The sequence below is a fragment of the Xyrauchen texanus genome, chromosome 37 (assembly GCF_025860055.1).
Source record: "Xyrauchen texanus isolate HMW12.3.18 chromosome 37, RBS_HiC_50CHRs, whole genome shotgun sequence".
Lineage (NCBI taxonomy): Eukaryota > Metazoa > Chordata > Actinopteri > Cypriniformes > Catostomidae > Xyrauchen > Xyrauchen texanus.
In genome coordinates, this window is record NC_068312.1 from 12,540,163 (window position 1) to 12,567,331 (window position 27,169).

At 39.7% G+C, this 27,169-nt stretch overlaps 1 protein-coding gene across 1 annotated transcript; it reads left to right on the plus strand.

Moving 5' to 3' along the window:
- The first annotated feature begins 2,654 nt into the window (after nt 1-2,654).
- On the plus strand, nt 2,655-27,098 carry fhip2b (FHF complex subunit HOOK interacting protein 2B). The gene is made up of 17 exons (XM_052109379.1): nt 2,655-2,816; nt 6,309-6,387; nt 8,659-8,825; nt 8,921-9,025; nt 9,802-9,921; nt 10,021-10,242; nt 11,390-11,586; nt 11,753-11,870; nt 12,704-12,780; nt 13,193-13,385; nt 13,531-13,700; nt 14,627-14,767; nt 15,259-15,349; nt 15,700-15,840; nt 18,830-18,970; nt 19,211-19,311; nt 26,014-27,098. The coding sequence occupies exons 1-17, from the start codon at nt 2,766-2,768 to the stop codon at nt 26,114-26,116; spliced, it is 2,217 nt and encodes a 738-aa protein (XP_051965339.1). The 5' UTR covers nt 2,655-2,765; the 3' UTR covers nt 26,117-27,098.
- Nucleotides 27,099-27,169: the final 71 nt, after the last annotated feature.

Here is a 27,169-nt window from a genome sequence, read left to right on the forward strand (position 1 = left end):
GCTGGATAAAGCATAATTTCTGCTTGTATTCTTTTCTATGAATCTTGTTCTCCTTTGGTAAATTGCATAATTACCTATAGAATAAAATCAAATTATAAATTAGTAATACTAAGTAGTAGGAATACTAATACTAGTTATACAATGTACAAACACAATTGTTGTATGAAATGAATCATTATAGGGTCATTCTGTTATTGTGATGAGAAATGCTGTCATTCACTTTATGTAAAAAGCAAGTAGTTTTAGCAATGATTACATGTGCGTGTAATCAAATGTGTGCCAATCAAATGCAATAAATGTTACATATATATATACACTCACCTAAAGGATTATTAGGAACACCATACTAATACTGTGTTTGACCCCCTTTCGCCTTCAGAACTGCCTTAATTCTACGTGGCATTGATTCAACAAGGTGCTGAAAGCATTCTTTAGAAATGTTGGCCCATATTGATAGGATAGCATCTTGCAGTTGATGGAGATTTGTGGGATGCACATCCAGGGCACGAAGCTCCCGTTCCACCACATCCCAAAGATGCTCTATTGGGTTGAGATCTGGTGACTGTGGGGGACATTTTAGTTCAGTGAACTCATTGTCATGTTCAAGAAACCAATTTGAAATGATTCGAGCTTTGTGACATGGTGCATTATCCTGCTGGAAGTAGCCATCAGAGGATGGGTACATGGTGGCCATAAAGGGATGGACATGGTCAGAAACAATGCTCAGGTAGGCCGTGGCATTTAAACGATGCCCAATTGGCACTAAGGGGCCTAAAGTGTGCCAAGAAAACATCCCCCACACCATTACACCACCACCACCAGCCTGCACAGTGGTAACAAGGCATGATGGATCCATGTTCTCATTCTGTTTACGCCAAATTCTGACTCTATCATCTGAATGTCTCAACAGAAATCGAGACTCATCAGACCAGGCTACATTTTTCCAGTCTTCAACTGTCCAATTTTGGTGAGCTCTTGCAAATTGTAGCCTCTTTTTCCTACTTGTAGTGGAGATGAGTGGTACCCGGTGGGGTCTTGGGCTGTTGTAGCCCATCCGCCTCAAGGTTGTGCGTGTTGTGGCTTCACAAATGCTTTGCTGCATACCTCGGTTGTAACGAGTGATTATTTCAGGCAAAGTTGCTCTTCTATCAGCTTGAATCAGTCGGCCCATTCTCCTCTGACCTCTAGCATCAACAAGGCATTTTCCGCCCACAGGACTGCCGCATACTGGATATTTTTCCCTTTTCACACCATTCTTTGTAAACCCTAGAAATGGTTGTGCGTGAAAATCCCAGTAAATGAGCAGATTGTGAAATACTCAGACCGGCCCGTCTGGCACCAACAACCATGCCACGCTCAAAATTGCTTAAATCACCTTTCTTTCCCATTCTGACATTCAGTTTGGAGTTCAGGAGATTGTCTTGACCAGGACCACACCCCTAAATGCATTGAAGCAACTACCATGTGATTGGTTGATTAGATAATTGCATTAATGAGAAATTGAACTGGTGTTCCTAATAATCCTTTAGGTGAGTGTATATACATATAAAAAACAAAAACAAGACTACAAATATAAAAATGATTTTACAGTCTTTAAAAAGGTATAGTTCACCCTAAAATGAAAATTCATCATTTACTGACCTCATGCGATCCCAGATGTGTATGACTTTCTTTAATCTGCAGAACACAAATTAAGATTTTTAGAAGAATATTTCAGCTCTGTAGGTCCATACAATACAAGTGAAAGGTGACCAGAACTTTGAAGCTCCAAAAAGCACATGAAGGCAGCATAAAAGTAATCCATATGACTTAATTTCTTCTGAAACGATCCATTCAATTTTGGATGAGAACTGATCAAAATATAACTTATTTTTAATTATAAATCTTGACATCAGCAGTCTCCTTGGCAATCATGATTTCAAGCTCGATTACACTTCTTGGCACCATGCGTCAAGTGCTAGGAAGTGTAATAGATCTTGAAATCACGATCATGCCTAGAGACTGCAATGGCAAGATGTGCAGAAAAAAAGGAGTCATATTTTGGTCTGTTCTCACCCCAAATCGATTAGATCGCTTCAGAAGACGTGGATTAAGCCACTGTAGTCTTATGGTTTACTTTTATTCAAGGCAGAATATATAGAATATAGAGCTGACATATTCTTCTAAAAATCTTCATTTGTGTTCATCAGAAGAAAGAAAGTCATACACATCTGGGATGGGATGGCATGAGGGTGAGTAAATGATGAGTGAATTTTCATTTTAGGTGAACTATTCCTTAACATAACTCAGATGTATTACATGTTAAATTGATTTAAAGAAAATTAAACACATGTTCTTATGATGTTAATCAAATAATTACAACATTTAAAAATGTATAGGCTTTCTGCCAGCAAATCTAGGTAGATCAATGGGAAAGTGAATGGTTCTTGAAACACCACCGGCACAAGAGCATGTCTGCCAATGCTAAATTAAATCAAAATAGTTATTCAGTACTGTAGGTTTAATGTATGGTTGGTTCATTTTTGAAAAATGTTCTGATGCCAATACAATTGCATTAGTGGAATTAACCTGCAATGTACTCTTGTGTTGTACACTATTCTGACATACTTGTCAATGGGGGTCAGTGTTGCTCAGTACACACTTCTGCAGACAGAGAGAGGAACAGTCAAATAAACAATGTTTACAAAATACACTCGCGCTATATAGCGCTATGAGGATGTCCCAAACCTTACACTGATTGAGATAATCTCTGCTGGGATCCGATCATGGACATGTTCAACAAAGTGACGACTTTTCTGCAGCAGGCTTTAGAAACCGTGAGTAAAAGCCGACTCTTCAGTGTCTTCAAACTAGCCTGCTGGCTTTAGCATCGCTAATGAAGACAACAACTCTCACTTGTTGCACGAGCCCCTAAAACTGTATAAAAGCGGTACAAATGTTTATTAACTGATGTATATAACGAAATGTGCAATATAATATACCTTAAGGAGTTGTCACGTCGTTTGGTGCTTTATTTGAGAATATTTAGGTAATTGTGTTTAGTTAGCTTGTGTGCTACTGAAGTTAAGCTCGATAGTGTACACATTTGACAGCACACTAAAGAGTAGGCTGTGTCCCTCACAGTTGTTTTTCAGGCTTTATATTGTTAATACCCATTAGTCCATGTATGTAGTATGTATTACTAGTAAGGGATATATATGAGTTTAATCGGTCACAGTGTTGGGTTTGTCATTTGAAAGTTGTTCACGTGGAATGTATTTACGCAGGTCTGGACAAGCCTCTGACGGGAGGAGAAAAAAGTCCATAAAACCACAATTGTTTTAGGTTATCCCTCAAAAAAACACTGCAACGTTCTGGGAACGTTAATTTATGGTTATAAAAAATAACCAGTAGAGAACGTTCTGCAAACGTTTTTTTAGGTTATCCACAAAAACCCCCATGCAACGTTCTGGGAACGTTAGATTATGGTTACAAAAACCTAAAAATAACCATTAGAGAACGTTCTGTATAAGTTTTTGTAGGTTATCTCACAAAAAACACCTTGCAATGTTGTGCGAACGTTAGTTTATTGTTATAAAATAAAGAACATAAAGAGAACGTTCTTAGAACGTTAGGAATTGGTTCCCATAAAATAAACAAACGGGAACAAAGGCTCCAACATACCCTCATAATGTTGTGGAAGAAGTCCTTCTACTTTACCAGGTAAAATCGCTTCAGTACGAGGAGGAATCAAAACATCTGCCTGTACCCTAACTACCTTCGGTTGTCCACTACCCTCTTCACTAAACAGGGGAGCTTCTACCCATTAACCGACAACATTTTTCACCCAGATCAATAACTGCCCCAAATTTAGAGAGAAAATCTGTACCCAACAGTAAATCTTGGGGGGTAACATCAGCCACCAAAAACTCAGCGATAACAGCCAAGGAATCAAACTGGCATACCGTCTGCCAACGACCCAGTATTGCCATTTCTCCACCATTCGCCACGGCTACTCTACCCTGATATCCATCTAAACAGGTCCCCCCATTAGTTACATTTAGCCAAAACTGCTTGGGTACAATAGAAACCTGTGCCCCAGTGTCAATCAATAAACGTGTTTCACACCCACCTACTTTACCAGTCAGAAAAACTCCAGCACCGGTTGAAGAAACTGAGGCCAATTTATCAGACACAGACGTGGGGGCAGGCATTTGGCCTGTTGTGCCCGCCCCCTCTAGTTTCCCTGCAAATAAGGGCAATTTCTACGTAGGTGTCTAGTACAACCACATTCCCAACATGCTTCGGTCCGAAAACGATCCTGTGGATCCGATGAATTTTTCAGAGGAGTGGTACGTGCAGACTTCACCTGTATCTCCTTAACCGTAACTTGTAAAGCCTTAACCTCCTGCCGTAACTCCTCCACTATGCCCAGTAGCACTTCAACCTTATTATCCGACGAATTGTGAGTACTCAGACCACGAACTTTAGAATCTGAACATTGTGTATGTTCCAAATTCCGAATAAGCTCCAATTCCGATGCTAAATTAATTGCGCCTTCCAAAGTGGCAGGTTTTACACTACGCAAATGTATACGCATGTCACCACTACCTACATGTGCGACAAAGTGGTCACGAGCCAGTAAATCTTGCGTAGCACCATCAGCAGAAGGGTAAGCTTTATAAATCAAACGTCTTAATGCATTACCAAACTCACGAGCAGTCTCGTTATGGAGCCGACGTCGGGAGGAAAAACTCACCCGATTCCAGTCTGCACTCTCACAAGGCTCTAAACATTTACCCATAGCATCTTTTAACAGACCATAATTATTCTTTGCTTCATAAGGCAGTCCACCATAAATATCCCTGGCTCGACCAGAAAATAATAAAGACATAAATTTTAATTTGAGCTCATCATCCCACCCATTTACTTGCGCTGCCATCTCAAATTGTTCAGACCAATCAGACCATTCCCGTCCCACCCCAGTAAATGTTTCAGGCATAAAAAGAGGGCGAGCCACTGGAGATATATTAGCGTTCGCAGCAATCATAGCACTATTTGAAACTATTGGACTTGCTCCTGATTGGGACACCGACGTACCCTCTCCCTCCATTTTTTTTTTTTTTTTTATCCCACCGCTGCCACCAGTGTAGTAAACCTTACTTATTCTTTTAATAGAGGTTTAACTGTTTATGGAGGACAGAGGGTACATCACACACCAACCATTAGGGAGAAATATCACTTTATTTAAGTTCATATAACAAAATATTACCAGGATATAAATAACCATTAAAACGAGGTCCACCCAAACATTTACTTGATACGCTCCTCTAGGGCCACCGTGATACACACAAATGAACCTCCACGTCACTACACTGCACTCTGATACATTTCCCCAGCCCCAGCACAGCACAATAGAAATCGTGGATTACACAGCAATCAATTTATGGAAAACATTAGCCCCAGTCCAGCTGCACTCCAAGACAATGTTCATACAACCTCTAAAACTTACAACAACAACATACACATACACAAAAATACATGAAATAAGTAAAGTATAAAACACTTCCCCGTTTTCAGGAAGCAAGACCCGCCCAGGGTTCTCGGAAAGGAATCAGCCGTGCTAAGTTGTCCACAGAGAAAGCACGCTCTTATTCTCAGTTATTCCCGTCCCGCAGTCACAGCTGATCACAAATGAGGCCGCTGGCATTAATAAGTCCTCGTTATACAACTTCTGGTTGGGAATCACAAGGGCTGACTGCGGTCTCTTATGAAAACACAGGTCTTGAAATAACTCCGGGAACATGTGGCCAGCGCTGCTACCCACCCCGCCCCACTATTACTTACTACACAGATATACTCTATCTAGCTATCTTCGTTGCCGGACAAACCCTAACGGTCTCGAGCAACCAGAAGCTTCCCTGTTTTTCCCCGAGCACCCCCGCCACTCACATCTCCCTCTCTTTTTATCATCTACTCCAGGTGAGCTCAATTATCTCTACCTCCAATCCATGCAAAGAAAACGTACTGCAAAACGTTCAGATCGGTGGGACCAAAGTCACACACAATATAAATCCCCACCATTCATCACAATACTGTGTTAGGGGAACGTTCTGTGTTTGCTGACATGTAATTGCTTGTCCTCTGCTTATTACTTATTAAGACTACCTTTATTATATTTTTGATGAAGGGTTGTGGTTTTAAAAGACCTTAATGTTCACATCACAGATCATATAGAATTAATGAAAGTGTATGTTAATGTTATTTTGTTATATCATTGTTAAAGTGAAGTTATGAAGACTGATTTGATCCTGCTCTGTTTCTTACAGAGGGAACCCTTGATAAATCTGCTGGACTCTTTTGTGGATCACTGGAAGGCAGTAACCAACTATTACATAGAAACTACAGGTAAATATATGCATATAAATACTACAGGTATAATAAAGTAAGTATTAGTCAACCTATTTTTCAAAGGCCGAAGCCTACAGAACTCCAGAGAGCAGCATGGGCAATGGCCAAGATAATGTTGATATATGCACTATACAATTTAATGACAGCTAATGAGATGTGTACATAATTGCTGAAATGGAATGAACAATTATTTCATAAAAAACAAATATGTCATAACATTTTGGAACTGAAACAAAGGGGAGCACTTTTGGGGGGCCTGGGTAGCTCAGCGAGTAAAGACGCTGACTACCACACCTGGAGTCACAAGTTCAAATCTAGGGCGTGCTGAGTGACTCCAGCCAGGTCTCCTAAGCAACCAATTGGCCCGATTGCTAGTGAGGGTAGAGTCACATGGGGTAACCTCCACATGGTCACTATAATGTGGTTCTCGCTCTCGGTGGGACGCGTGGTGAGTTGTGCGTGGATGCTGTGGAGAATAGCGTGAGCCTCCACACGCGCTATATCTCTGCGGTAACTCGCTTAACAAGCCACGTGATAAAATGTCTCAGACGCAGAGTCAACGGTGTGATGGGTGTGATTATAGGCTGATCGTCATAGATAAACTGCCTTTACTGCTGTGACATCATCTTAAACATGACACAATCTGACCAAAACAATAACACGACCGCTAGCTGTTAGCTACTAGCTCATTGTGCTGCATAAAGCAGTTGTTGCATGGTGATTTTACACAAGTGTAACAGTTAAATTGGCCTGGTTGTTTTAGAAGCAAGCTTCCAGTAGCTGGTCAACTAAATAAAGTGAAGCTTTCAAGCAGAGTATAGAGTTAACTTATAGTGTTAATGTAACAAAACGTACCATACTCCATTGTGGATCAACGCCAGTCCAGGGCACACTCCCTCCCATTGCTCGGCGTTTAGATGGCGTCCATTTGGTCGAACCACTTCCACTTTTCCTTGATGGTTCTGTAGTCACTTAAAAAATGTAAATTAAAAATTTACTTTTCCCTACACTGTTGGTAGGTCCGGTGGTAGCATACTGTGTACACTTCTTGAGAGACTTTTTGTTTCGCTCATCGCTAACGAGTGGACTGTCTGCACCTCGTTTTTTTATGTTTTTTTACAATAGTACTTTTTACCACGGTGTGGTTTTGCGCTCAGCTGTTGCTTTTTTCACAATTCGAAAGTCACGTGAACAAATGAAACTGTTATCGCTGTTGCTAACTTTAAAACTTGCGGTTTGATGTTGCGTGTTGGAAATCCAGTGACGCTGGTAGTGACGATTCTCCCTGACCAATCAGTGATCTGCAGGATTTTGACGTCACATTTAGTATCGGCCCGGCTCGCTTGGAACCTCAATCGAGGTGGTACTAAAAAAAAGTATCAGGTACCAGATCCTATCCACAGTGGAAAACCCCAAAAAACAGAGCAGAGTCAAGTTGAGTCGAGATGTACCGTGCAGTGGAAAAGCCCCAATAGATGTACAACTTCAGTAGTACACCCAAATGTCAATAGCCATATCATTCTGTTCATGTGTTACACTTGCTATAGTTTACTTCCATGTTGCTTCTTCATCAAATAGCAGTGTCAAATGTAAATCAAGTCAATCACTGAAACAACAGCGCCACCTTGAGTAACAAATAGCATATATAATACGTATGTGTACACACACATATGAGATACTGATAATTTGTCCATTGTCGCACAGAAAATCAACGTGATATAGTAATTTGTTTGAATATAGTACTCATTTGTCTTGTAATAAAAAAGAAACATAAATTGTGTGATTGTAAACTCGTATAGATATGAAAAATAATAAAAATATAATTTATGGAAGCGCAACAACAAAAAAAGTGACACTATTACATTCTTAGGGTCTCTAATGACCCCTATACACTTTTGATAATCAAGCCCTTTTAAAAATATATTTTTAGAAGTTTGCCTTTTTTTTGTCTATTCAGAAGAGAAAGGTTGAATACTAAAGAGGTGTGGGCAGGGGTGGAATGAGGTCTCGAGGTATGCATTTAAGTGTTAATTGGTCTAAGTAAATACAATTTTATTTGTATTTGCCAATGTTATTGGGTGTTTGTACAGTCTAAACCCAAATAAAATGTGTTAAATGTTGAACTTTTCCAAAATGCAACATTTCTAAGATGCATCTGATGATGTTTATATGAAAAAAAGAATGAACATAAGTTGATAAAAAGAGGCTTGTAATGAATGTTTTATTTGTGTGGGTTTGTAAACATGTCTCATCATGCTTTATGCAAAGATGAGTCTCGTCCGGTGAAGCACACAGACATCCCATGGAGGCTGAAACAGATGTTGGACATCCTGGTGTACGAGGAGAAACAGCAGGAGGAGGAAACGGGTCCCTGCCTGGAATACCTGCTCCAGCACAAAATACTAGAGACACTTTGTACTCTGGGAAAAGCACAGGTATGAAGCCATAGACAAGTCACTGGTCAGAGATGAAAGATATGTGAAGCTGTTTGAAATATTGCAGTTAAACTTTATCTGTTTTCATTGTGCAGTATCCTCCCGGCATGAGTCAACAAGTGCTGGTGTTCTTCACTAGAGTCCTTTGCCAGATCCAGAAACCTGTGCTGCATTTAATCAATGTCTATCGGCCTGTACAGGTAAGACTGACAGGGAGTCTCGTAATTGATGGAATGAAAATCCTGCCAATATTTACTCACCCTTAAGTCGTTCCTTACCCGTATGCTGTTACCTTTTTCATGGAACAGAAAAGGAGAATTTGAACAATCTTAGCACAGCTGTTTCCCCATAAAACAACAAAGCTCTGACAGTGTCTGTCAAGCTTCAGAAGGACAAAAAACACCCTAAAAGCACCAAAAAGATTCAATAGCTTTGAGTGACGAACAGAATTTTAGCTGTTATTTACGTAATATCGTGCCTTATGCTCTAGCTTTCAAATCAAATACTATATGTAAATACTGACATCTTCTGACATCATTTAGTCTCGTGTCTCATGACCAAACAGCAAAGCATACCATTGACGTCAAATGCCTAGTGCCATATTTGATTTTGTTGCCAAATGTTTCAGTGAATAACAATTTCAAATTTGATCTGTTCGCCACACAAAGCTATACCGCACAAGTCATTCGGACTCTATTTGTGGTGCTTTTAAGGTGTTTTTTTTGTTGTGAATTGATCACAAATAAGTACTTTGAATATTGTATTATTACTTTGAGTAACTACTTTGAATCATGAAGTACTATGATTATTTATTTTTTAACTATTAGTCACTGAAGTGATTTTGAACTTTTGTTCTACATATGCGATCACCAAATTTGCTATGAAATGAAGCATCCAACATTTGTTTAAAAAATTAAGGACTTTTGCGTTACACTCAAACATTTCTAACTTAACCTCTTTTCCCTCACTATTACAGAAACTGGTCTATCTATGTGGACTCCCTGGTTCAAAGACAGAAAGAGAGGAATCTCAGTTTCTGTTTGCCGTTTGCACTCGTGTGAAGAAAGACCCATATGTCCTCAACTATATCCTTGAGGTACTCATCTTTCTGCATCCTGTACTCTGTACTCTGTTTTGATATACTTGTAGTGCTAGGAGACAATAATGATCACACACCCACATCTCCATCACAAAGGTTTCCAAAGCCTCTCTGACACAGAGGTCTAGTTCTACCTCAGAAGAGGGCTTGAAGGAGGGGTGCATTGGAGCTTCAAGTCCAGAGAGGGCTCACTCTCCACCTGCCTCCTCTTCCAGTGCTGCCTCCTCCTCATCTGCCCAGAGTGGAGTTCATAACTCCAGCTCACCTCAGGCAGCCACAGGCATTATCCCTGTTCTCATTCACCTGGGGAAGAGTCAGGTGAGTCATTGTTAATACATAAAACAGGCTGGATGTGTAATTAAATATGTGGGGCTGGGGATTTGAGTGTTAAAGGAATAGTTCACCCCAAAATGAATATTCTGTCATTATATACTTGCCCTCATGCCATCCCAGATGTGTATGATTTTGAGAAGAATATCTCTGTAGCTCCATACAATGCAAGTGAATGGTGGCCAGAACTTTCAAGCCCAAAAAAGCACATAAAATCAGCATAAAATTAATCCATACAATTCCAGTGGTTTATTCCATTTCTTCAGAAGTGATATGATAGGTATGGGTGATAAAATATCAATATTTAAATCTTTTATTTACTGTAAATCTCAACTTTCTCATTCTTCGTGCATATTGCCATGTACTGGGCAGGGATGAGAATTTATTGTAAAAAAATACTGCTTCTCACTCACACCTATCATATCACTTCAGAAGACATGGATTTAACCTCTGGAGTCGGATTAATTACTTTTATTCTGCCTTTATGTCCTTTTTGGAGCTTCAAAGTTCTGGCCACCATGAACTTGCATTGTATGGACCCACAGAGCTAAAATATTCTTCTAAAAATCTTTGTTTGTGAAAGAAAGTCATACACATCTGGGATGGCTTGAGGGGTGAGTAAATAATGAGAGAATTTACATTTTGTGGAAATCTATCTCTGTAATACCTAATCACAACAATAATTGTTTCAAATTTTCAGCATGACAAAATTATAAAAGAAAACAATGCATCCCTACAAACTCTTTTATGCTGAATCTGAAAATGTGTAATTTGAAAACAAATTAGATTTAGTTTTTTCTTTTGTTTGCATCTGACCAAAGATAAATGTTGAGCTGTTGACATTTTTGGGAACTATATACTGTATGATAAAAGCAGGGTACTGGCTCTACCTCTCAGTGCATGCTACATAATAAATACTATTGTTAACTTTGCAACAATAGTTGTAAGTAAAAATATCTATTGGGAATGTTTATCTTCAACTATAAATTCATGTGAATTTTACTTTCATTCAGGTATACAATCTTTTTCAAATTTGTGTGCTTCATATGGTGCACCATTTCATTTGTGAACAGACCTATAGAGATGGCCAGTCTAGCCTGTAGTCAGAAAGGTTGTCTCGCTCTCTCTGTTTTAGAAAAGTCGTATTGCACTCAAAGCCCTGGAAAGTTTGTTGCTACTGGTCAGTTTACCTGAAGAAGACATTGGAAAGTTGCTGGCTGAGGGAACTCCACTATGTCACCTACTCGCTCAGAGATTGACTGAGCTTTACTGCCTTATACCCTCAACGCTCGACCCTGCAGACATACAGAGCTACCCCAACACACAGTGGAGGTGCGTGTCTCTTTTATCCACCGCTTAATAGTTTAAGCACATATCCATGTGTAGCATTTGTCCCCACCCTTTATTACCCTGTATATAGTTACAACAGACAGACGCACACATATTTTCTTAAGAAAACATTAATTTTTAAACTCATTCTCAATCTTCTGTTTTGCAGAGCTCGGTTCACACAGGACAGCACAGATGAGAGCCAGTCTTTCTCAGGCAGTGAACATGTCCACATGTTTTTCTGCTTTTTGGACTACTGTAATCAACTCATCAAGGAAGCACCAACGGTTTGACAAAGTTATTCTTTTGTGTGTGTTTTACCAATGCACCTGCATCTGATGAGCTTGAAAGATAAACTGAATTTGATTCCTCAACTTTAATATGTGTAAGAAGTTGTTAATTGTTTCCGACCCCTGTCCATAATAGTTAGATATGTCACTGAATTAACAGAAATCAGACATGTCTTTGTCCCAGTCATTTACACTGGCGGACAAAAGTTTGTAATAATGTACAGATTTTGCTCTTATGGAAAGAAATTGGTACTTTTATTCACCAAAGTGGCATACAACTGATCACAGTGTTCAGGACATTACTGATGTGAAAAATTACTATTACAATTTGAAAAAAAATTTCTGAGTTCTCATCAAAAAAATCCTCCATGTGCAGCAATGACGGCTTTGCAGATCCTTGGGATTCTAGTTGTCAGTTTGTCCAGATAGTCGGGTGACATTTCACCCCACACTTCCTGTAGCACTTGCCATAGATGTGGTCCGTCTTGTCGGGCACTTCTCACGCACCTTACAGTCTAGCTGATCCCACAAAAAGCTCAATAGGGTTAAGATCCATAACACTCTTTTCCAATTATCTGTTGTCCAACAGTAATGCTCTAACCATACATTGTGATCAGTTGAATGCCACTTTGGTGAAGTAAAAGTACCAATTTCCTTCTGAAACAGCAAAATCTGTACATTATTCCAAACTTTTGGCTACCAGTGTATGTATCAATAAAGTATCTCTCTTTCTCTCTCTCTCTGTACACACACACACACACACACACACACACACACACACACACAAATGCATACAGTAGTTATACTTTATATCTGGTTTTTTTCTGTAGGTACTTGCTATTAATATAGCCCAAGCAATTCACCATCAGTGGCTTAAAGGTGTCATCCAGCCACATCTGCTTCAGATGTGAGTAATGGTCATAAACCTCCCCAAATATTGCCGTTTGACATCATGTAACTGGGTAATGTGGGCAAGGAGGAGGCGGGAACCGGCTGAACAGTCAAAATAATGTTTAATGAAAACTTAAAAAAACATAAACACATAGTAGCTGTGTGTGGCTCGCACTCTCTCTCTCTCAAACGGCCACATCCAGCTCGGCTTTATCCCTCTCCTCGGCTGATTAGACCGATTGGGGGCCAGTCATGCACACTCATGGCTCACCCCTGCCCTCCTCCTCGTCACATATCACTTTTATTTATTGAAAGCAGAACTGTAGCTGAATGTACTGTGGTGTTTACTTTAAAACCATGCTTTTATGTGTCCAACTGATAAATCTTTTAAAGCTGATAGATTGTCATATATGTCTCTGGTTGTCCAGGTCAGAAGTTGGGATCCTGGTACACACGGCACTGCTGTGTTGTTCTGTGCATCACATACATTCTCCTGTGCTCCTGGAGAAGCTGGTTCAGTTTCTTTTAGGAAGCGATACACACTGCGAACAGCCAGAGGACACACACTCACACATCCTTCGTTATCGCCTAATTGAACACTGCAATCATTTATCAGATGAGGTAAGTGTGCAAGCACCAATATTATTTATGCTTTTATGAAAAGTCTTAGTATTGAGTATCCAGTTATACTGTCTTTATCTTTTACTTATGTTTTAATACAGCATCACAGTGTTTGTTACAGTGTGTGTCTTTTGCTCTGTGTTAGATCAGCATCACGACATTGCGTCTGTTTGAGGGGCTTCTACAGAAGCCCAACAGAAACATCTTGACAAATCTGGTGCTGCGGAATCTTGAGAAGCGCAGCTATAGGCTGCCTGGATCAGGAGGTGGGGACGAAAGACAAGGAGGCGAGCATGATATTTTAGAAGAATCCGAGTGAGTAAAGAGATTGTCTAAAAGAAAACACACATTCTGTTGCTTATCATAGTGACTTAAAGGGATAGTTCACCCAAAAATGAAAATTCTCTCTTTATTTACTCACCCTGATGATATCCCAGATGTGTATGACTTTCTTTCTTCACCAGAACACATTTGGAAAAAAAAAAACTTTGAACATTGTCTCCACTCTGGTTCTTAAAAAGTGGATGGTGATCCGATTTTTGAATCACAGACTGTCAGCATAAACGTCATCCATACGCCTTCAGCTGTTAATTTAATGTCTTCTAAAGCAACACTTTTTTAAACTCTAAATCATGCTTCTGGTCAGCAGTGTTATGTGCATGTGATGTTATCAAATTGGCATTTGAAACACCTGAGAACTGAGGCACGTGCGTCACAGCCTGAAGAGCAGCGCTGTTTATAAGTGAGGAGGAGGAACACTGTACAGTAGCTTGGTTGGTTTTGGTTTAGATCTGTATTTATCTGTTTCTTTACTCACAATGGTGCGTTTGTGTGCTCACCAAGGATGTCTCAACCGAGTGAAGAACGTGAGATGAGAGACCGATTAATCTCCACCCTCTTGTGAAGCTTACAGAAGCAATGGTTTAGAGTTAAAAAGTACTTAAATATTGATCTTTTTGGCACCAAAGTGATCGTATAGCTTTACAAGACATTAATTTAAACAGCTGGAGTCATATAGATGACGTTCTGTGATTTTTGGAGCTTCAAAAGAGAAATCTCCATTCATTTGCATTTTAAGGACCTACTGAGCTGAGATATTTTACTCATTTTCTTCAAATGTGCTCTTCTGAAGAAAGAAAGTCATACCTTGCATACAATGTAAGTGAGTAAATAATGAGCGAATTTTCATTTTTGGGGGAACTATCCCTTTAATATTTCTCCTTCTGCCCCTTTCTCTCCAGGGAGCTGGAAGAGGATCCCTTCTTCACAGACATGTATGAAGACAGTGAGTTCAGTGGCCATGAGCCTCTTCTGTCTCTACCCAGTGTGAGAGAGAGACGTAATCCCAGCACACGCACGCAAGTTGCTGATGTCGTCAACAGGTATCGCTAGAAGACTTTTTAATCTGTAATTCAAACCGTGTTTTTAAAATGTTCATGGTGAAGGTTACACTTCTAATACTTGGTGGAGTATTTGTAGAAAACACAAAAGTATCCTCTTGATCCAATTATCAAGTTGTTTAGTGAAATTTGTAATGGGATGCTTGGCAATTTCATCTTAATAATTCCAATATATTAAATTATTTACTACTGTTGAGATGTACAGGTTGTAAAATTGCTGAAATTAGATGTGCACATCACTTTACACAATATATTACTCGAAATTGATATTGCTGTTGTTAGATTTTGGAGCTGACACAATGGGGGGCTAACATCATCGGTAGTTCAGCCAAGAGGGACAATGCCATTAATCCCCATCTGATTAATTGGCTTCAGGTCGAACTAGTTATGTCAGTGATCTAAATGGTCTTGAGGGTAAAGGTTTTGCATTCATGGATTACAGATGCTAAACTTATGTGTTCTTTTTTTATTAGCTTCTTGTGTTTAGTGCCCCAGGAGGCAAAAACATCCCATCTTGTGCAGGGAGCAGGGTATGAGACATACGTCCATGACGCACACAAATTGGTGAGTTAAGATGTCTCTATCTGGTTTAGATGTTATGTATTAATATGTAATCTGACTTAATCAGCCTGACAAATTAGGTTTCAGCAACGAAAGTCATTTTTTAGATAGTAGTAATAGATCCTTGAGGTATCAATAGAAGGGTACCGCTTTTTTCAGGATACTGAACACAAAAGAACACTGTATTGTTATACTACTTTTTTTGTAAATTATACTTGTGATGTGTAATGGTGCCACTAGGCCATATTATCAGTCATTTTGTAACTTTCAACTGAAAGCAAAAACAATCATTGATACTTTTCAACTTTGGTTTTCAGATATTCTAACACTGAAACTGTCCTCTCTGTTTATAGTTAAAAGAATGTTCTGCGCTGTCACTGGAGTGGAATTGGCCAGATTCTGACAAAGCCACTGAAAACTCTCCAGCTGCAGACTTCTATGAAGGGCACTTCCTAAAAATCCTGTTTGACAGGATTGCACGCATACTAGAGCAGGTAGACATGTAGCCTCAGTAAGATGTCTTCCTCTTCACTTGAAACTAATTTCTAATATATATATATATATATAGTTGCAATCAAATTATTCAAACGCCCCTGCCCCGACCAGCAATACATTCTGGTGATGTGAATTAATACACATTTTAGTAATTTTGAGAACAAAGTGTTCAGTTTACCCACATTTGTTTTTTTTTGTTCTTTTTTCTCCCGATTTTGGAATGCACAATTCCCAATCCGCTCTAAGACCTTGTGGTGGTGTTTTGACTCACCTCAACCCAGGTGTTGGAGGACGAATCTCAGTTGCCTCCGTGTCTGAGACCGACAATCCGCGCATCTTATCACGTGGCTTGAGCGTGTTACTGTGGAGATCTAGCATGTGTGGAGGCTTCATGCTATTTTCCGCGGCATCCACGCACAACTCATCACGCAACCCACCGAGAGCGAACCACATTATAGCGACCACGAGGAGGTGAACCCAACGTGACTCTACCCACCCTAGCAACCGGGCCAATTGGCAATTGTGACTGCAGTTGTGGTAGTCAGCATCTTTACATGCTGAGCTACCCAGGCCCCAGTTTACCCACATTTTTAAATAAAATATAACTAATTCTCTCCACAAATGTCATGTCAAAAATATTCAACACCTAAAGTCAATCATATGTTGAGCATCCTTTACCCTTAATAACATCAAATAAATGTTTCAGGTAAGTGCCCTCAGGCTTCGGACACTTCTCTATTGGAATTCTTACACATTTCTCATGAGCCAAAGCTTCCAGCTCATTGACATTCTTTGGTTTCTGTGCTGCCACTGCTTCCTTGAAATCCCAACAAAGATTTTCAGTGGGATTTTAATGATGGACTGAAAGGGCCATTCAAGGACATTCCACGACCCATCCCTGAACCAGATTTTGGACAACTTGGATGTATCCTTGTTGTTATTGACTTACTGGAAAGTCCAGTGATCACCGAGCTTTAATTTACACACTGAAGGCATCACATTTTTGCCAAAATAGCCTGATAGCTGAATGAATCCATGGCATCAGTCACATAGTCAGGATAGCCGTTTCCCGCAGCCGCATGCTTGACTCTGGGGATGGTGTCATTCTTGTCATCTTACTCCAGACGTACTGCTGACCCATGGGTCTAAAGCTAATTTTCAGTTTAGTGTCATACATCCATAAAACCTTCTTTCAGGACTCCACAGGTCTTTCCAATTTCCTTCTTGAATATTCAAGTCAACATTTCCTTGGTGAAGTTTTGCTTTCTTCCACACCCAAGAAGTTTGCTGTTGTACCATATTTAAAAAATGTATGAAATGTGCTGCCAACTTTGTCTAATGGAAATTGAAGTGCCTTGGAAAGTCATGACCTTTCTTGTGTAATGAAACAATCTCCTCTATTAGCTTTTGAGACAGCTTATTTTAAATGGCATTTTTGCATAGAAACACATGTTTGCTTATGACACTAAACTTAAATCTTAAAACTTAAATAAGTGCCATTGTAGAGTGATGGCTTAATTTTGTTTTATAACAATTAGTTGTGTAACTTTACATATTTAAGCCACAGCTACATGATATAGGGGTTGAATAATTATGACATGGCTGTATTTTTAAAAAATCCTGCTATTTAGAAATATGAGGTTATATATTCACACTGTGACTTTGAATGTGTCACTCAGCTGATATGGATGTAATGTTTAAAGATTCTGGGTCATCAGAAAATCTTACCTTTTGTAAATCCTTACTGTCTTTTAAAATGAATAATTTTTATAGATATTTATTTATTAGGGCTGTCATTTAAAAAATAATCACAATTAATTACGCCCTCACCCTTAAATCGCACATACATTCCGTAATTATTGGTCTTATCATTGGTGTAATTCAAGCTTGATGTACCAGCTTGATGCAGTAGGGGGCAGTCAGCTGCTGCTGTACAGGCTATACTCCTCTTCAAACCAGCAACAGGCAGCTCAGCCAGAGATCATTTTATACTAAGGTAACAAACTCTTTTTTACCATAGCAGAGAGTGTAACAGTCTACTTGCGTGTTATGACAGCAATTCACTGTTTGCGGATACCATACAAATAAATGGGGAGATCCATAAACCGGTACCTACCTGTTGCAAAATTGTCCGTGTCTTCCCTTATAAAACTCGATACAATGTTTTTTTATCATAGTAAATGCCACACGTAGTTCATTCCAAAAGGATTGTTTAATGTAAAAAACCTGTCGAAGATTAGGGGGCAGGCAGTCAATTAATTAAGTGATGAGCTGTTTCCTAAAAAAAAGCAGTTCATGTAAAAAAACAAAACAGTTATACGTGAAAATCCCAGGAGATCAGTAGTTACAGAAATCCTCAAACCTGCCCATCTGGCACAAACAATCATGCCACGCTCCAAATCACTAAGATCACATTTATTCCCCATTCTGATGGTTGATGTGAACATTAATTGAAGCTCCTGACCTGTATCTGCTTGATTTTATGCACTGCACTGCTGCCACACAATTGGCTGATTAGATGATCACATGGATGATTGTTGGTGCCAGATGGGCTGGTTTGAGTATTTCTGTAACTGCTGATCTCTCTGGGATTTTCACACACAACAGTCTCTAGAATTTACTCTGAATGGTGCCAAAAACAAAAAACATCCAGTGAGCGGCAGTTCAGCAGATGGAAATGCCTTGTTGATGAGGGAGGTCAATGGAGAATGGCCAGACTAGTTAAAACTGACAAAGTCTACGGTAACTCAGATAACCACTCTGTACAATTGTGGTGAGAAGAATATCATCTCAGAATACTATTCTGAGATGCAGGTTGGGGCTGTTTTGGCGGCACGAGGGGGATCTACACAATATTAAGCTCCATAATGTGGCTCAACATTAAAACCTGGTGTGGCTGTTGTATATACTACAGGATGCATTTAAAAAACAGATCCCTACAAAACACAATTTTTTCACCATGTTTCTCCATTTGTTTCCTTCTGCTAGCCATATGAGCTAAATCTGCAGGTGACTTCAGTTCTGTCCAGGTTAGCTGTGTTTCCTCACCCTCACCTGCATGAGTATTTGCTGGACCCCTACATAAGCCTGAGCCCTGGGGCACGATCTCTCTTTTCCACTCTTGTCAGGGTAAGATCAAGCCACGCACAAAGCTTCCAGTATGTAAGAGAACTACATATATTTAGGAAGTACATAAAATAATTTGTCTAGTGTTTGTATTATTAGAAATATCTGCAATTGCTTATGGGCTACAGATTTAGATTGACAGCAGAATTGTTGCTCTCATTGATCTGAATTTAAGAGCACATTCACGACTAAAGGCAACTTTTAATTCCTGCATTGCTTAATGGTAATTGTCCTGTGCTGTAGGTGATAGGAGAGTTGATGCAGAGGATTCAGCACATCCCCAATGTGACAGAAAGACTGATGATCATCAGGAGACAACTAATGGGACTGGAAGAGGAGACTATGTAAGTTGGTTCTCATAGATGTCTCAAAACAGGTTTTACATGGATATTTCACCCAAAAATGAAGATTCTGTCACAATGTACTCACCCATATGCCGTTCAAAATAGGGATGCACCGATAACACTTTTTCTCTTCTGATCCGATTCCGATATCGGAAAGCTCAGTATCGGCCGATCCCGATCCGATATCAGTGTTGTTTGTTTACATAATCAGTTTAGAATATCTTTACATTATTGTGTGGGACTAATTGTGTGTGCTCTTTAATATGTAAAGAAACACAAACCTCTAACTACACATTATTTCAATATAAATGTATAGCTTATTAAGATAAACTTTATTATTAACAAGTATACTGTATAATGTAGCTGCAAAATTAACAGTTATTCCAGTATAAGTCATCAGTAGAAAAGAACCCTTTTTTTTTTTTTTTTTTGGCTAAATATTTTCAACTTTTATCTGGACTTTAAAGGATTCAGATCTCTTTTTTGTTCAATTTAGTTGTAAGATTTTCATTCACACAGTTATTTTTTGTGAAGGCAAAAAATAGGCAAAAAATTGGTGTAAACAGCAGCGTCATTCACTGACGCACTGGAGATGTGTGTGCATTTTATATGTTTACTTATAAAACACAGCCTTTTGTGATTCACACAGCTATCACACATCTTCAAGTGGCTTTGAACAGAATGTACGAGTCATATGAACTACTTTAATTGTGTTTTAATGGTTCTTTTATGTCATTTTTTGAGCGTGACAATAACGAACACGACTAACACATAGTATCAGATTTGGGTCGGACTTGTTGGACCGATACCCGATCTGTCTAAAAGCCTCAGTAACAGAGCTGATACCGATCCAGTTATCAGATCGGTGCATCCCTAGTTCCAAACCTGTAAGACTTGCTTTTTCTGTGAAACTCAAAAGTAGATATTTAGCTAAATGTCCAGGCTGCTCTTTTCCATACAATTGAAGTGGATAGGGACTGGAGCTGTCAAGCTCCAAAAAGGATTAAATGGCTCATGCACTATATTCTGGCTCTTCTCATATTATGGCACTTTTCCACCTGCACGATACGATTTGACTCGCCTCGCCTCAACTCTACTCTCTTTACTTTTCTGAGCTTGCATTTCCACTGCAGTTTAGTGCCCCTCAGCGTGGGTGTGATTATAGGCTGATCGTCATAGTTGTGCCAACTCAACTGCTGTGACATCATCTTAAACATGACACAAACTGACCAAAACAATAACACGACCGCTAGCTGTTAGCTACTAGCTCATTGTGCTGCATAAAGCAGTTGTTGCATGGAGATTTTACACAAGTGTAACAGTTAAATTGGCCTGGTTGTTTTAGAAGCAAGCTTCCAGTAGCTGGTCAACTAAATAAAGTGAAGCTTTCAAGCAGAGTATAGAGTTAACATAACAAAATGTACCATCCTCCATCGTGGCTGAGTCCAGGGCACTCTCCCTCCCAATGCTCGCCGATCTAGATAGCGCCCATTTGGTCGAACCACTTCCACTTTTCCTTGATGGTTCTGTAGCCACTTTTAAGTTTTTATTTTTTACTTTTCCCTACACTGTTGGTAGGTCCGGTGGTAGCCGTGAGGGCCAACAGCTGAGACACTTCCTGAGAGACTTTTTTGTTTCACTCATCGCTAACGAGTGGTCCGTCTGCACCTCGTTTATTGATCACGGTGTGGTTTTGCGCACAGCCATTTCTTTTTAAACAATTCGAATGACGTGTGAACAAATGATACTGTTATTGCTGTTGCTAACTTTAAAACTAGCGGGTTAATGTCGCATGTCGGAAATCCAGTGATGCTGGTAGTGACGATTCTTTCTGACCAATCAGTGATCTGCAGGATTTTGACATCACATTTAGTATCGGCTCGGCTCGCTTGGAACCTTGATCGAGGTGGTACTAAAAAAGTATCAGGTACCAGATCCTATCCACAGTGGAAAACCCCAAAAAACAGAGCAGAGTCGAGTTGAGTCGAGATGTTCCGGGCAGTGGAAAAGCCCCATTATATACTATATTACAAGTCTTACAATAGCTTTGTGTTGAACAGACTGAAATTGTGTTATGAGAGACAAACAATCATAGTTCAGACTGCAGGCAAATCAGATTTTTTCTCAAATCAGATCATTTCAGGCAAACTATCCGCACTATTAATTGCAAGTGATCAAATCAGATTTGCGGGTTCAGACATAACCAACCTGTCTGCATGGGTTGCTTTGGTAATGACACTTTCAAAACAGATGAAAATGTGTATCATGTCGCTCTCCAAATAAGCGCTCTGTCCAGTCGCAGTGCAGAAATCCTCCATCGCACAAGAAAAACTCCGGAGGAGCCACGGATTAGACGTAAATATTGTGAAGATATTATGATGCACGGCTTCGCTGTGCAGCGAGGGGTGCGGTGTTTTCCGCAAAGTACTGAGTGGTGGGAACATGTAGTACTTGGGACCTTTGACGATGACAGGTGGCATGCCAATTTTAGAATGCGCAAGGGCCGTTATGAATACTTCCGGCATTTCCTTCACCGACTTTTGACATCATCGTTGTGTGTCGTGTTAAGAGTGACGTAAAAGACCATCCGAAAAAAATCTGATTTCAATAATATTTGAAAACACATCCTGATGTAGTTTGAATCAGATTTGAAAAAAATCTGATTTCGTGTGGTTTTTTTTCTGTCCAGCGGGGCCGGATATAGGCATGGGCAAGGAGGGGCAATGCCCCCCCAAATGCCGTGACTGCCCCCCCCAAACGTGATGGCATGCAAAGATCCCAAATTTAAAAAATATTTCAAGAAAAATGGTCAGAGTGAGCGCTCTGCTCTCTATCCCTCATTCAAAGTAGCTACTGATTGGTAGATGCATAGGGAGGGCGTGGCCGCTTCACCGGCTTGTGGTGAACCTGCTGAGCTTCACGTCTCAGTCAGTCACTGCAGAGCGGAGCAGGCAGACACACTGTCGTCAGCTGAGCTCAGCCCCTGTTTTGAGTTTCCTTCGCCATCAGTCACTGAAATTATTTGGTTACTCTTTCTGTAAGCGTGTTCTCATTCCCTCCATATCTCTCTATCGCTTTCTGTTGTAATTTGCACCGAGTGACGAGTCGAGTATCGCCGATTTGTGGTTGCTAAAGCTAGCACTGGCAGCAGCAACGAGGCTGCTAGGGCATTAGCTGCAGCAGAGACCGAATCCCCGTCGTTCCCAGCCCATCCGTGGCTGTTGCGGATGAATACAACATAGGCTTAAACACTGAAGCACCGTCACAACCCATAGCTCTGGTTTTCCCCAAACGTAATTTTGGCAAGAGCTCCCGCTCATTCTGCCCAGGTTGGTATCGTGGGAGACCATGGCTCGAATATTCAGCAAAGCTTGATGCGTGCTTTTGTTTCCCGTGTCAGAAATTTGGGGGGAACAATGATAGGGATTTGGTTTTCACAAAACAAGGATTTACTAATTGGAAAACTGCATTGGAAAAGGACAAGGGATTCTCAAAGCACGCATCAAGTCAATGCCACATAAAAAATGCAAAAGCCTGGTCTGAAATGTCCCAAAGAGAGGCCACAGGGGAGACCATTTGTAATTTAATAGGGCCCACACAAATGGAAAAAAATAAGTATTATATTAAAACAATTGGAGAAGTAGTTCAGTTCCTAGCAGTAAATGAACTTCCACTTCGTGGCAGTGTGGAAAGTTCAAATGATGATGATTTCTCTGCAGGACTGTTCTTAAAAATGGTTGACTACACACTGGCAAAGGACCCCAAATTTAATGAAATTAACAAACACATCCCACCAAATGCAAAATACACCTCTCACAACATACAAAATGAAATTATTGAAACACTGGCCAAAATGGTATTAAATCAGATAAAAGGTAATTATGACAAAGCAGATTATGCTGGGTTTTGCATCAAAAGTGACGGAACGAGGGACAGATGTAATGTGGAGAATCTGTCAATCATGGTTAGATTTGTCTGTAAAGGCATTCCAGAGGAACACCTGATTGGCCTGCTTGACCTCAGTCAGTTAAATGCTGAATTTATTACCACACAAATTCTTGAGCATCTTTCTGACTCAGGCTATAGTGCAGCTGAAATTATCAGTCAGTGCTATGATGGAGCTTCTGTCATGAGTGGGGTCAGGGGTGGGGTTCAGGCCTTATTGCAAAAGAAGGTAGGGAAGGATATTCCTTACATCCACTGCTATAACCACCAGCTGCACTTGGCCGTGGTCCATGCAATGCAAGGAGAGCCGTGTGCAAAAATCTTTTTTGATCTATCAGGATCACTGCACTCTTTTTTTTCACCGTCATTATGTGTCACAGAACTATAATGTTCCCTCCCTTAAACGACTGTTGGAGATCAGGTGGACAAGCCACCATGATGTGACCAAGTGTCTTGTGGAGAATCAGGATGCTATTCTGAGTATCCTGTCAGAGGTTACAGAGGACAGAGCCACTGCTGTTGATATCTGTACAGAGGCATCAGGGCTGTTGATGATGTTAAGGAGGCATCATTTCTTTGAAATAGGAAAATTCCTCCTCAAAGTTCTGGGTTCCTTGAAGTCTGCAAATGCTATGCTGCAGGCTCATTCTGTTGACCTGTGCTGTGCTTCAGAAGTAGTCAGTTCATCTCTGCAGGCTCTGAAGCAGATGAGAGATGAGGAGAGTGAGACATTAACCAGCATGCCTGCACCAGCTGCTAAAAGAAAAGAACAATGAGCTCACTGCTCAGTAGGTAGCGTTGTTACGTCCACTGTAGGCCATGCAGAAGACTCCATGACTCCTAGCCAGGCTCTAAAGAGAGCTCTTCTCAACATTTTGGACATCACCATTGTAGAGATGGAGACAAGATTCTCCAAAAGCAATCTGGATCTCATGAAAGCAGTTAATTGCCTTCAACCACAATCTCCCTCTTTTCTGGATGTTGCCATGTTAAGTCCTCTGCAAAAAATGGCAAAAAGTGACAGTGACAAACTTTCCAATGAGATTCTTGTCGCAAAAATAATGTTGGAAAAAGAATACAAAAAGACTAATGATGATGAGAACGTAGAGTTTGTAGACCTCTCCACCATTTGCACTTATCTACACAGGTATAAGAATGCCTTTCCTCAGCTCCATCGCATGTATGTGACCTCACTTGTGATTGGAATATCATCTGCATCATGCGAGAGCTCTTTCTCCACTTTGTCTCGTGTTCTTACCCCTTCCGCCGCACTATGCTACATGAGAGAAAAAGAAATTTAGTTATTCTGGCTCACGAGAAGGCTATAACAACAGGTCTAGATATGGACGCATTTGTTAGGACTTTTGCACAGAAAAGCAGACGACTGATGCTATAATGACTGATATAAGCCATGCTGTGTACAGAGCTAAAGAAATGAAAACAAAAAAAACCCAAAAAAGAAATAAAAAAGATTGAAATAAAAAACGAAAGGACAGACAGACAGACAAGACAGACAGGAAGACAAACAGACAGACAGACAGACAGACAGACAGACAGATAAAAAAAAAAAAAAGATAAATGCAGCCTCAACAGGGCACAAGCCAGTGTCCTATTTGTGCCGGTCCCAAGCCCGGGTAAATGCAGAGGGTAGTGTCAGGAAGGGCATCCAACATAAAACCTATAAGACAAATCAAATGGATCAAAGGAGCTGATAGATTAGAGCTGGGCGATATAGGATTTTTTCATTTCACAATATATTTTTTCATTTCTGGCCATATCGATATATATCACAATATAAATCAAATCACTATATTTGTCAAATTTAAATGTTCCGTTAAATGACTTGCCCCCCCTGATATTCTACCTGCACCCCCTAGTGGGGCTGGCTGAATCCGGCCCTGCTGTCCAGACTATCAAAAACTCAGGATATGCAAAAAATCTGATTTTTAGTGGCAGGCTGAACAATGCCATAAAGGTTTTATACAAGGACACTTTTGAGTGAATTATCCCTAAAAGAAATAGTTCACACAAAAATTTAAATCTCTCATTATTAACTCAACCACATGCCATCCCAGATGTGTATGACTTTCTTCTGCAGAACACTGAATTTGGAAGAATAGGTCCATTCAATGCAAATGCCAGAACTCTGAAGCTCCAAAAAGCACATAAAGGCAGCACAAAAGTGATCCATAAGTCTCCAGTGGTTAAATGAATGTCTTCAGAAGTTATTTAATAGGTGTGGGTGAGAAACAGATCAATATTAAGTCCTTTTTTTTACTATAAATATCCAGCTTTGACTAGCCCCGACCAATAGGTGGCGATATGCATGAAGAAAGCAAATCCCCAAAGAACAAAAGAAGAATTAAAATATGAAATTGAAACTGGAGATTTATAATCAAAAGGATTTAAATATTGATAAGTTTCTCACCCACACCTATCATATCACTTCTGAAGACATGGATTTAACCACTGGAGACAAATGGATTACTTTTATGTTTCCTTTATGGGATTTTTGGACCTACAGATTTCTGGTCACCATTCACTTGTATTGTATGGACCTACAGAGCTGAGATATTCTTCTAAAAATCTTAATTTGTGTTCAGCAGAAGAAATAAAGTTGTACACATCTGGGATGACTTGAGGTTGAGTAAATGATGAGAGCATTTTCATTATCTAACTACCCCTTTAATAATAATTTTAAACAATATTTCTGAATCACTGTTATTAACATACATATTAATTTGTTGTTTTTGTCAGGATGGATCACGCGACCCTGTTAAAAGGTGTAATAGTACTGGAGGAGTTTTGTAAGGAACTGGCTGCCATTGCATTTGTCAAACTACCCATGGAAGAACAATGAAACAATGCCAGACTCCAAATACAATACAGAGGATCAGTACTGAACAACATCCCCTGGATGACTGCCTCTATATACAGGGGGAAAATGGATTTGCACAGAATTTAGTTATGTGGCAATATTTGTAGAAATGCATGTCACTTTTTGCTAATTGTTGTCAGAGAGGACTCAAATTGCCTGATGACAGTTTGTTTTTCAACTTTTGTCCAAGAGAAAATACCTGTGAATTCAGACCGGTGTTGTGGTGTTTCATAAATCAGGTACAGTACTAGTCAGAGCAGGTTTCTATTCATAGCAGAAACCGTCTGTGATGTATCAAGTTGCTTTATTCCACTTTTAGTGGAATCAATAGAAATAAACGATTTGTCTTTTGCACAATATTAAAGTGGGCGGGCTTGTTACCCAGTAATTTTAGTCCCAATCAGTCTCTCTGATATGGGACAAAGAGCTGATTTGTGGTCAGTTCCCTCTGCCTTTAATGTCTTATTCAGTTTAATATGTAAAGCAAAACCCTTATCTCCGATCAGAATTCTTAAACTGTTGTTTTTAAGCCATTGCACATTCATTTACCTGTTTAGATTGCTTTGTGCTGATACATTAACTGGACTTGTATCATTACGGTGTATAAAGTAATAATGCAGTAAGATATTTGTATTTATCTTTAATCTATCACTTTTCTCATCCTCTTTGAGTTGTGAATAATCAATGTTATTTTATTTCATCCTGTATGTTAAATGGCTGAACCAAAGATCTAGAGTGATATTTCGATTTTTCAAGTATTTGTGTGTGGTATGTGTGGTCATCTGATTGTCATTTTCATTGGCCTACTGTATATTCTTAATAGGCCTTTATTGTCTATTGAGGCGATATGTGATGTATTGTGAGATTTTATAATAAGGCTTAACACCACGGCTGTAAGCAATACCTACTCTAATCTATTTTCACGGCAATAAACTCCTAAAATGTTCATGGACATTCAGTTGCAATAAATTACAATGTATTAAAACTGCATAATGTGTTTTAAGACAGTAAAAATGGTCAATTCTGATTTAATAT

What these genes read in the sequence shown, in the direction of transcription:
- fhip2b (XM_052109379.1), top strand. Translation starts at nt 2,766, where the DNA reads ATGGACATGTTCAACAAAGTGACGACTTTTCTGCAGCAGGCTTTAGAA. An exon ending in GCAATCATTTATCAGATGAG is followed by an intron (nt 13,386 to 13,530) that starts GTAAGTGTGCAA and finishes GCTCTGTGTTAG; the next exon opens with ATCAGCATCACGACATTGCG. An exon ending in GGACTGGAAGAGGAGACTAT is followed by an intron (nt 19,312 to 26,013) that starts GTAAGTTGGTTC and finishes TGTTTTTGTCAG; the next exon opens with GATGGATCACGCGACCCTGT.